The sequence below is a fragment of the Podarcis muralis genome, chromosome 10 (genome assembly GCF_964188315.1).
Source record: "Podarcis muralis chromosome 10, rPodMur119.hap1.1, whole genome shotgun sequence".
Classification (NCBI taxonomy): domain Eukaryota; kingdom Metazoa; phylum Chordata; class Lepidosauria; order Squamata; family Lacertidae; genus Podarcis; species Podarcis muralis.
The window spans coordinates 52,292,482-52,304,799 of NC_135664.1; the positions used below are offsets into that span (position 1 = coordinate 52,292,482).

A 12,318-nucleotide genomic window follows, 5' to 3' on the forward strand; every position below is an offset into this window, starting at 1 on the left:
CGTGCTCAGTGGGGCGGCGGAGGCGGCGCTGCTTCTTCTGCCCGCAGGAGCTGCTTCTGCCTCCTCGGCGGCCGCTGACAAGTTCCTTCCTGTGCGCGAGGAGCGGGCGGCGGCGAGGATGGAGGCGAGCGGCGGAGGAGCAGGCGGCTGCTGCTGCCGCGGGTGGCTGGCTCCCCTCCCTGGTTCGCCATTGCCCAGGTAGGAGAGCGGGTGGCCCGAGGGTGGGGAAGGAGATGCGGAGGAAGGGCGGGAAAGGCGCCGCCACCGTCGCCTCCTCCTCCACCCCCGGAGATGGAGGGAAGGGAATCCCCGCGGGGAAGTGAACGAAGAACGGCATCTGCCTCCGAGGCAGCCCCGGGCCCGGCTGACAGGCTGGCTGCTCCTTCCTCACCAACCTGACTTTCTCTCCCCCACCTTGTTAAATCATTATGGCTAAACTGGAATAGCATTTCCTCATCCCGAGCATCCCTCTAGCTCCCTCCCCTCCGCCCCTTTCCACTCTCCTGAGAATTTTTTAATACTATTGCGTCCTCTGGTTTTATTTCTGTTTCCAGCCCCAGGGTTTGGGGTGGAATAAGCTGAGCAGAAAAGGCAAAGTCTCCTAAGTGCCCCCCCCCGGGGTGCTACAAAAATAGGTCACCACCTAAATGTTAAGATTATTGCATCTGCTGGTGTTACCAAGGCGCTGGGCGTTTCTCCTTTCTAGTTTCGTGTTTGGTTTTGCTGTCATTTGCAGTTCAGTTGTACCGCTTCAGTTTGTGAATGCTAATGACGTTAAGGCAAAGTGGATGGCTGTGCATAACTATAAATGTAGGATCTGCCTTTGTAATTTCACCCAGAAGTTGCTGCAGAAGGCAGAGTTCAAGGATGCAAAGTGAAAATTAGGGTCATTCAGAAAGTATTACTTGCAATCCCGGACTGTCTAGAAAGTTCAACCTATATATTTAAATAGAATTTAAACAAACAACAACATGGCTATTTATAGAGACACCAATGCTTTAAAAAATAAATGAGAATCAGAGAAGAAATAGTTGGCTGTTGTTAATATAAAACAGTAGATATCCAAGAGTTCCATAGAGCAAACAGTGCCATATGGAGTAAGCATTAAAAACAGCCAAAATAAATACTACGACAATATCCCATCAATATTTGTTTGCAGTTATTACTTGGTGCCCCAGATCTGTGCCAAGCTAACTTCGTAGTACACCTTGTGTGTGTGGACCTGTTTGATGTGTCAGTAAATGTGAATCCAGGATATCAGCCTCAAATAGACTGGAAAGCAGATGCCTATAATTTTTTAGCCAGGTAAATTTCACCTGAATTTGACACCAAACTAACCAATTCCTCCATATACATAGGAATTTGGAAAAACAATTCACCTCATTCAGCAGCTTTGGTATGCTGTCTTTTGTTAATCATTAGATAATGGGTGGCAGAGAAAAACAGGGGAGCTTTCAAGCTGAGCTTATTTTTGAAGAGCTTCTGTTTAAATTAAGCACCCACATAAATTGTTCCCAAGAGAGCTTGCAGCCATAAAAGACAAACACAGAAAAGCAAGTTGTCAAACAGTCATTTTTATTTATTTTATCATTGTGCACTGTGTGAGTAATGACAGTCCCAGAAGTGCAATAGTAATGCCCCAAGATCCTGAGCTATGTTGTGTATACACATCAGTGAGGGCAACAGAATTAGGTGGAAAGGAAGCAAGATAGTGGATAGCTCTCCTCCATGTCATCTTAGGGATGTCAGCCACAACAGAGACAGCTAATGGAGGATTGACTAACAGTGCATTCCTATACGTGTCTACTCAGAGGTAAGCCTATTGAATTCAGTGCAGTTTCCTCCTAGGATTGCAGCCTAAATCTCACATAGGTTTATGCCAAATCTTATACTAAGTGCCCCCTGATTATCTCTCATACATACAAATACTTACTTTCATGATGGGTCAAAGGCAGGTACACAGAATGGCAGCTTGGGGATATACCTGCTGCTCTTCCGCCTTAATTGCTGCACCCTTGAAACTCATACACTGTGAATGGTTAAGTTCCTTAGAATATGTTGTATTTTCGTGCAGTTGGGAATAGTGCTTTTTTTGTCAAAGCTAAGCAGCATGCTTAGGAATCTTGCTAAGTTCACAATTTATTTTGAGCAGAAGGGGCTCACAAATGCTTAAATCTTAACAAAGTATTATTTAACTGAGTTTTCAGTTCTGTAGATAGTGGTTAAGCTAGCCCTGTAACTATGTTTGCACTACCCTGCATGACTATTATTTGGCAGATAATCAAACTTACAAAACCAGGATGCTACTGTATTCATTGTCACCACAACATTCATTGTTGCACTTGATATGAATAAAAACTTAAAATAAAATAAAACTTTACATATTTTTCCTGGTTTATCTAAATCCGAAAATAGATTTACTTTTCATTGTTTTGGACAGGTAATATACATTTGGTCCCTGCTTTGCTGTAAAGTCAAACATTCATTATGAATAAGGATAATAACATGTTTAAGACAGTATTTCAAACTTGCACACATGAGTTCCTTGCTTTTGGTGGCTTCTGGTTGTGACAGGTGACTTATGTACTATGAGATATCAGACAGTAAGAGCAAACTACAAGCGTGCATTAATTACTTGTGCTATGCCAATTTGTCATATCTACCTTTTATCAGTAACTTTGTACCTGCAACAAAAGGTTGCAGTGTGTGTGGCATGATCCTATTCAGGATTCCAGGCAGACAGGCATTCCCTCTTGCATTCCTCCCCAGTTTCCATTTTCTTCTTTTCAACACTCAGCTATCATTACATGTCGGCCGAGTATACTCACTTATCATTAACCACTTTGGGGCCTCCCCATCTCCCTGCTTTGCCCCCCCCCCCCCCCGCAAAGTGATATTTATACTTCTGCAAGCATTGTGGTTCCCCAAGCCTGCTGACAACTTCCCTCTTATGAGATGATAGTACTGTTTTGACTTGTATAATGATAGGCACCTGGAGAATGAGTTCTCTACTAACAAGATGTCACGGTTTCATTTCCACATAATTTCCACAAGTATATACAGACAAGAAGGTCTGCTTGATTCCTATCTACATATGCATCTCAACCAGTGTTCAGATTTTTGAGCTCAATCTGAGGTCATATCATTTGGACTAACATTGGAAACGTGCAGACTTGTACTCGGTCAGGGTTGACATAGTTCATTTTTGTTTCAAAACAATTGGGGGGGGGGGGAGGAGAACAACAACCTATAGTACCTCTAAAGGAAATTGCAGAGCTTGTAAATGTGCAGAATGGGGCATTCCAAATTATCAATGGACTTGTTGTTGTTGTTGTTTAGTCGTGTCTGACTCTTCGTGACCCCATGGACCAGAGCACGCCAGGCACTCCTGTCTTCCACTGCCTCCCGCAGTTTGGTCAAACTCATGCTGGTAGCTTCGAGAACACTGTCCAACCATCTCGTCCTCTGGCATCCCCTTCTCCTTGTGCCCTCCATCTTTCCCAACATCAGGGTCTTTTCCAGGGAGTCTTCTCATGAGGTGGCCAAAGTACTGGAGCCTCAGCTTCACGATCAGTCCTTCCAGTGAGCACTCAGGGCTGATTTTCTTAAGAATTGATAGGTTTGATCTTCTTGCAGTCCATGGGACTCTTAAGAGTCTCCTCCAGCACCATAATTCAAAAGCATCAATTCTTTGTTGATCAGCCTTCTTTATGGTCCAGCTCTCACTTCCATATATCACTACTGGGAAAACCATAGCTTTAACTATACGGACCTCTGTTGGCAAGGTGATGAGCGCCTCTATTATAGGAAGCTGCCCTACACTGAGTCAAACCATTGGTCCATCTAGCCCCATATCATCTACATTGACTGGTCGCAACTGTACAGTACTTGGGGCAAGAGTCCCAGCCCCAGCTGGAGATGCCCAGGATTGAACATGGGACTTTATGCATGCATACAAGCAAGGCGGATACTCTATGTCTAGTTAGTATAGAGCAGGAGCACATTGTGGACTTCTTGCTTGTGGACTTCCTGTACGTATCTGGATGGGCTTTGTGAGAACAGAATGCTACCAGATAGACCTTTGGTCTGATCTCCTTCGCTAATGTTATGATAGTTAATGCTATTCCATTGATGATGATTTACTGCGGACACCCTCTGACTGAACTTCCCACACAGTTATGCTTCTCAAGTCCCTTTGAAGTCAATACAAGTTAGGAGTATGGATACAGGATTTTTAGTAACTGACTGAATTCAGACATTAGGCAAAATCTGTTAATCATTATTAAATGTGTATACTGCCCTTCATGCAAAGATCACAGGGCAGTTCACAACATAAAAATACAAAATGAGAACACAAAATACATCACGGAAAACCAAAAACAAACCAGTAACCCCCATTGCACAAGCACATTTAAAAGGCCATAGAGTGTTAATCAGCCAAAGGCCTGATTTTAGTTATGCCAACTTTGGTTTGGTGTGCTGTCTGAATTTGCAAACCATAGTTCCACCTGCTGCTCTACACTCAAGAGATTGATGTTATTTGCAAATAAGAAGATGGCTGGGGGGCGGGGGAGATAGCTCAGCAGAGAGGAAATGAAAATAGATTGTACACTTGGAAGTTCTAAACCAGGGGTCAGCAAACTTTGTCAGCAGGGGGCCGGTCCACTGTCCCTCACACCTTGTGGGGGGCCAGACTATATTTTTTTGGGGGAAATGAACAAATTCCTATGCCCCACAAATAACCCAGAGATGCATTTTAAATAAAAGGAGACATTCTACTCAGGTAAGAACACACTGATTCCCGGACCGTCCACGGGCTGGATTTAGAAGGCGATTGGGCTGGATCCGGCCCACGGGCCTTAGTTTGCCAACCCATGTTCTAAACTATGATTTGGTGTAATTTGAATTGAGCCTTTGTCTCTCGTGGAAGAATTTCACCCATTGAGCAAAAGCAATTAAGCAAATCTATCTAGGTTTCTCTGAAAAGTTGTCATTTATTTTTTATTGATTTTCCATAATTTTTAACAAACTTGTCACCAAATTAATGCAAATGAATACAAATTTAAAAGCTGACTTCTTACTCCCCCAGATGTTCCCTTTATTTTCCTCCCTCCTTTGCTGCTCCTAGTACAATAACATTTCCAACTTTCATTTCAAAATTCATCTCTGAAAAGTTGTAATACAAGAATGCAGGTTGTGCAAAGCTCAGATCAATGTACAGAGGTCATGGGTAGAGCCAGAAGGCACAACCCCCACACCATCATGTGTTGATTCTACACACAGGTGTTGTGCAATGAGCTGTTCGGACAATGAATCGTGTTTGGGAGCTGGGAAAGTGTAAACAACTGAAGGAAAATATATTGTATTTTTGCATTTTATTTTTACTTTTGCAAATAGAAGGAAAATATATTGCAGGCAACAAAGAACAAGGAATACAGCAAAGTGAAACAAGATCATCTGCATTGTAGACATAGCTACCATTCTTAAACATTACACCTTTCGTAAAAACTGGCATAATGGGTTTTCCCGTAGGACCCTTCTAACACTGTATCAACGCAGACACCATTATGCCTCATCATCCTAAGTACCTATTTGCTGATCTTTGCAAGTATGAAAGCAGCCTGTTAGGTTCTGAGTAAGCAAAATACTTTAAGTGTCCTAAGCTATGAGTAATATTTAATGAAGACAATGTGATTATTGATAATCCAGTTAGGCAGTTAGGAAGAGTAAAGACCTATCAGTCATATACTGTATAAGCCAAGAGACATTGTAGGTGTGAAATCATTTGAACTACGCTATGCACAATTTTTTTTAGCATGGAGCAGTTTTATAATGCCATCAGACTCCATTATCACATTTCTTTGGTATTGCTTACTCCAACTGCTAAAATTTCTGTTTAAAATATCTTTTAACTACAGGTCCATGTATTTATTTACTAGGTTGGAGGTTTTAAAGAGGCAAAATAGATTGTTGCATTTGCAGAACATTCCAATGAACAAGTTTGTAAAGTGGTTCTGCAAGTTTTCATGACTTCTATTATTTGCCAAAAATACTTTAAAAAACAAAACAAAAGGAGAGCTAAGTAGATGTTGAGGAGAGTACTTCTAACTTCTAACATTTGTTGAGGAGAGTACTGCTAACTTCTAACATTTATGGAGTAGTAATTGAGGATATTAATTCAATTTTTTTCTCAAAAAAATACACATTACAAGAAACTAATACTTATGAAAAATAGAAATGGTTACTCCCAGAAACTCTGACTAAATTCCAGAATGATGAATAATTTCAAAGACTCAGACAATAATATGCAATTGTGGTGTCAACTGGCATTTTAGAAGATTTGACCGACTCCTGTATCTTAGTACTGTACTAATGCTGTGGCTCTCACTCAGATTATGTTATATCATCATCATTTCCTTGTTGTTGTGTTTTAGGCAGAATGATCTTATGCTCCAGTTTAACATGACCACCATTACACCAGAGCTTATACCGTACTTGCGTAGCTAATTGGCATCCTGTGCTTCTCAACAGAACATCAAAAGCACGGTAATAGAAATAGAAAAGAAATCTCTATCAAAGTAGTGAAAAAGTTCACTTCCACAGAGTATCTGGCAACATCATCACCATGTAACTTATCACCACATCACTTCTAACGATGCCCCCGTGTTTACCAATGCTTAGAAGGCCTCAGAAAGCAAGCAGTGGTAGCAGGAGCACTATGAGAAAGTCATTTCAACAATTCCATAATTTCTTCCACACAGAAGGTACAAGCATAACTACCAGAAAGCATTTAAAGTGTCTCACCAGGTTAGGGAGGAAGCAAATACTTAGAGTGAGGGACATAAGGACTTCTACAGCAAGAGATTCAAAGTCAAACTCAGGCATAGGCAAACTCGGCCCTCCAGATGTTTTGGGACTACAACTCCCACCATCCCTGACCACTGGTCCTGTTAGCTAGAGATGATGGGAGTTGCAGTCCCATAGCATCTGGAGGGCCGAGTTTGCCTATGCCTGGTCAAACTCAAGCATTTGTGGACAAACCCTTTGTCAGAGACAAATATTGATGTTGTGCTTCAGGGAAGGGGAGAAAAATGCAGGAGAATCAGGATTTTATCTTGCAGAAGGAAAATATATGAACCAAGCTGGGGTTTTTCCCATTCCACCCCCTGAATCCACCCATTTTGCTGCTGGGTTTGTGCCACCATATGACTGAGAGTGATTTAAGATTACAACAGAAAATCTTTAATAAAAATACATTTTAAAAAGACAAAGAAACAGTATAATAGCATTGCTATAACGTAGTAACTTCCTTGGAGTAGATGCCTGTGCAGGGAATTTGGTAGCAGGATACACTTGCACTATTCATCTATAAACAAAATTTAAATGGAACAAAAATGCTATCAAGTTTTAGAGGCCAAAAAAGGCAGATGTGTTAACATTTTTACTGTGTTCTTTTTAGATCCCAGCTTTGTTGCGGAATTGCTCAAGACCAAAAGTTAGTGAAAAGAAATCTTTCTACATAACAGACAACTTCACAACGTGATCGGCTGTATCAAATCAAAGATCTCTATATAACCATTTGATGCATCATTTAAACTTCTCTGGGATCTGAAGCAATCATCAGAACAATATTTTTGAAACAGCATGACTAACTGTAAAGGAAGATCTGTCAGCAAGAAAACAAATGATAAAGCCTATCATGGAGAAAGTTTTGTAAATTGGACTATAAATCTAAATACAATTCAGTCTGACAAGTTCTTGAACCTGCTGTTAAGTATGGTTCCAATTGTTTATCACAAAAACCAGGAAGAAAGACATAAGAAAGTGAATGGTCTCTGGCAAGATGGATTACAGCCATCAGGGCATGGCTTCAGTGTTAGGACTGACCAGCACATGGATTATCATCATTTCTCAGAATCAACTTTTCATAATGGTAGCAATGGACATAATTCATCGAGCTGTAGCCCAAAGTATGATAACTTCGCGGGATATAATTATTCAGACAGAATGGACATGTCGGAAACAGATATTATGCTGCAGGACAACAACGTATCTAGTGACGGTGAAGAAGATACCATTGTGGAAGGCAGCAAAAAACAGCCAAAGGAATCTAGTAGCATTATGGCATTACAGATACTTGTACCATTTTTGCTAGCAGGCTTTGGAACAGTATCTGCTGGGATGGTTCTGGATATTGTCCAGGTTGGTATTTCCTAAGTATGGCTTTAAATGTACACATTCTGATTTTTTCTGATGCACTCAATCATGACATTTAGTATGGTCCTCTATATTAAGGCTGAAGTATGTGTTTTTGTTTTATTGTAATGTTGTTTGTTCGTTATGTAAGGCTACTTACACACACACACAACTTCTGAGTGGGTTCTTCTGTAGTCAAGAGGGAGATGAGGATTTTGTTTGTGATTTGAGTTCTCAAATGTTACTTAGGTTCATATGAGTTTCAGGAGGTTAATTGTCCTTTTAATAAAGTTATGTTCAGCACATGTTGAACAAGATATTAGTCACACCATTCTTCTAGTTTCCTTTTCTTAGTCTACCCACTTCAATGAGTGAAGCTTTATTCCCCGCCCCCCCCACCTCTAAAATCAATTTTCGCTGCTTTAGAATTTGTAGGGAGGAAATAAGGTCATTTGGCACAAAGGCAGAATTTTCAAAGCCAGGCAAATTGTGTAAAGGGACACCACAAGCGCCATTATATTTGCAGGATCTTTAATATCAACTGGACGCCACTCCAGTCTCCATGCAGGGCAAGATTCCAAGGGCTTGTGTTTCTTTTTGGGAATGAGACTCAGCAGAGACTGTGGTGCCTTTAGGATATATGGTTTACTTGCACACATATACAACCAGAGCCTGCGATGGAGGGGCTGACAGCATCAACACCCCAAAAGGGTCTTCTTCCTCCCATGGACACGGCCGTAGATTTGAACAGAAATCACACATCATGTTATTTCTCTCCATCTTGCCACTTTACTTCTCATTTACAGAGAAGTTTAGGGAAGCTTTTAATGTTTGATGTATTACTGTATTTTAATATTTGGTTGGAAGCCTCCCAGAGTGGCTGGGGAAGCCCAGCCAGATGGGCGGGGTATAAATAATAAATTATTATTATTATTATTATTTACATCGCTCTCACATCCACACAGCAAACTCTCTACTCTAAACTCTGGCTTTTATCTGTTGAGGGCCCCGTTCCCCGTCCCCTTGAAAAGCTCATCACCCAGGTTAACACCTCACGGGAAGCTAGCTTGGCTTGACCAGATTTGAGCACTTGCTGAATCCAGGGATTAATTAGAGGGGTCTGGCACCCACAAACTCCTAACACTATCTTACAAAATATTCACATTTATATTTCAAATTCCTCAGTTTGCTGGTTGGAAATCGAGTTAAGGTATGTTATTTAAACTACTCTGGTCCTATTGAATTAATCTTTAGGGCAAGACGAATTACACCTAAGGAACTTGAAGATGCAATCTGAGTCTTTGGCTATAATTTTTGAGATGTGCCAGGGGACTGGATGTGCTGGGACACTCAGCACATATACAGTGGTACCTTGGGTTAAGTACTTAATTCGTTCCAGAGGTCTGTTCTTAACCTGAAACTGTTCTTAACCTGAAGCACCACTTTAGCTAATGGGGCCTCCTGCTGCCGCTGCGCCGCCGGAGCACGATTTCTGTTCTCATCCTGAAGCAAAGTTCTTAACCTGAAGCACTATTTCTGGGTTAGCGGAATCTGTAACCTGAAGCGTATGTAACCTGAAGCGTATGTAACCCGAGGTACCACTGTACATTGGATCTATAAAAGGGGTGTGGGGAGAAGATCCAGATTACAGATTGCTGGTCAGCTGGTGTTCAGAACTGGGAAGCTTTGAGGACAAATAATTAAGGAGTTAGTTTGGAAGCATTTGGAAAAGAACACAGTCATTAAACACATTCGTTAGAAAGAACTAGCATGATCTTAATAACAAGCCATGACAGGTTTACCTTTATCTGGATAGCTACTAGCTAGGTAGGAAAAAAGGTTATATGGATGTAGTATATATTGATTTCTGCAAGGCTTCCACAAGGCCCTCCATTATATTCTTTTTGATGCCTGTAAAATGTGTGCTAGACAATGTTATTGCTAGAATGAGCTGTTCTTCTATATCAGTGTGAGCCTCTAAACTAATGGCAGTGAGAAAGGCCATGATACTTCTTTTTCTTGCAAGTCCCACTGAGATATCAAAGCAGATTAGCTACTCAGTTGCAGTATTTGGGCTTTTGATATGCTAGTTACATAATACTGGGAAGGAAAACAACAGCTCTATGTATTCAGCTATGATATGTCATGACTCATTATTGGAATGTTTCTGTACTGTTGATAGTACTGATACCGGGGGAAATATATTAGATACCAAACTGATTTTGGCTTTATTAGTTACTGAGATTCATGAATATCAAGTATATTCTGCCCTTGGTAATATCTAGATAGAAAACTCTTTCCCAGAAATGTAATTTTGTGTCACTATTTTTAAAACATTTATTTTATTGGTTTTTTAAAAATATATCTATTTTATGTTTTCCATTTGTCAAATAGCATTGGGAAGTGTTCAAAAACATTACTGAAGTTTTCATTTTGGTTCCTGCACTGCTTGGTTTGAAAGGGAATTTGGAAATGACTTTGGCATCCCGGCTGTCAACAGCTGTAAGTATATGAAGCATTATAAGGCTGGGGTATTGATATTAGCGGTTTCTTGTTACACAGGGACATCTGCAACATTTGTTGAGATCAGCATCCACCATCAATTATCATAGGCAAGTGACAGTTGAAAAGTGAATAGACTGGTGTGCTGACCGTATTTCCCCAAACCACCCCCTGTGTCCTGTGCCCTTCATAGTGCATTGCACCCAGTCTTTTGTCAGGTTGGTTGGAGGAAGTCAGGTGGCGTCAATCTTTTTCTTATCTTCACATATCTCTATGTACCTAGTTATTCAAAATGTGCATTGATGTGCATTTAATTAATAAAATACTCTGCAGTTCTTTAGTTCGGAAGGTATTAAAGTATTTTTGGGGTCATCTGCTTACTTTTATGCAATAATTTAATGATTTTATAATTGTGCAAAATAAGTACTCTTGCATCATTTAAGCATAAGTCTGCCTTTAAACATTTCAAACAATAAGAATAGAGAGAGAGACTTAAAGGGAAGGTTCTGAACAGTCAAACAACAGTCAGAACAGTGTCACGGGGGGTGGGGGGTGGAGAATAACCATGCTTTATGTCTTTTGTCATCAATCTTATAATTAGCATAATTTTCATATAATTCCTATGAACCAGCTGATGCCAAACAAATAAAAAAACTGCAATTCTACACTCACTTACCTGAAGGTAAGCCCCATTGAACGGTTGACTTCCAAGGTGTTTGGGAGCTGAGGTACGACTGTACTATTAACATTTTATAACCTACAATTATAAATATTTTTACAGTTCAAAAAAGATTCCAGTTTTTATATCTGTTTCATAAATGGCCATGCTATTAATGCTACTTTAAACACAAAGCAGTTTTTGACAAGATATGGTATACAGACTGTATGTAGCTCTCCACTCCCTTAGCACTTTTGGATTGACAGTCAGTTAAAGTCTGATCATTGCTTCCATTTTAAAGAAACATGCACACGACTCATATACTTTTGAGATTAAATGATGTTATGGCACACAACATGTTCGTGGTAGAAAGTGATAGATGAACTCTTCAAATTACTACCAAGGCAATATTTTTCACTTGCTAAAAACACATTTTGTGCTTTTTTACAGGTAAATGTTGGAAAAATGGATTCACCCATTGAGAAGTGGAATTTAATAATTGGTAATTTGGCCTTAAAACAGGTAAGGATTCATAAAAGCCTTAAAAAGTCATTGCAGATTAGCACATTGTCATAGATACAAGATGTCATGGACTGGTTGGATGCAGAGGAATGGAGGGAGGAACCAGCTGGGGAAACCCAAGGGAAGAAGGTGCAGAGCCCAGGGAGTGCTGGTTGGAGGACAATGAGTGGTCAAAGGGAGAAGACTGGGAGAAGGAGCTATCAGAAGCTGAAGAAGTAACAGGGCTTAGTGAGCTGGGGGAGTCTGTGACAGAGAGGAATCTAGAATCAGAGGCAGAAGCTGAAGCAGGGGAGGAGGGAGGCCAAGAGGTATAGATGAGTCCAGCAGGTGAGGGGTCACAGGTGTCTCCCGCTTCTGCTGCGACAAACTCCTCTCCCCTCTGGTCTCGCAGAACCAGATGAGGCATGAAAAAGGCGGAGGAGATGTTAGCTTCAAGCAAG

The 12,318-nt window shown here is 40.8% G+C and overlaps 1 protein-coding gene across 4 annotated transcripts in view; it reads left to right on the plus strand.

Moving 5' to 3' along the window:
• The window catches only part of SLC41A2 (solute carrier family 41 member 2), a 40,286-nt gene continuing 27,968 nt past the window's right edge, over nt 1–12,318 (plus strand). Inside the window, exons 1-6 of one of the 4 annotated variants that reach the window (XM_077935022.1) lie at nt 1–198; nt 5,940–5,999; nt 6,435–6,546; nt 7,460–8,202; nt 10,591–10,698; nt 11,807–11,878. In XM_077935022.1, the coding sequence (XP_077791148.1) occupies nt 7,645–8,202; nt 10,591–10,698; nt 11,807–11,878 (738 nt within the window). In that variant the 5' untranslated portion in view covers nt 1–198; nt 5,940–5,999; nt 6,435–6,546; nt 7,460–7,644. The remainder of the gene's footprint in view (nt 199–5,939; nt 6,000–6,434; nt 6,547–7,459; nt 8,203–10,590; nt 10,699–11,806; nt 11,879–12,318) is intronic. The other 3 variants (XM_077935023.1, XM_028746182.2, XM_028746181.2) reach the window with 3 other exon arrangements.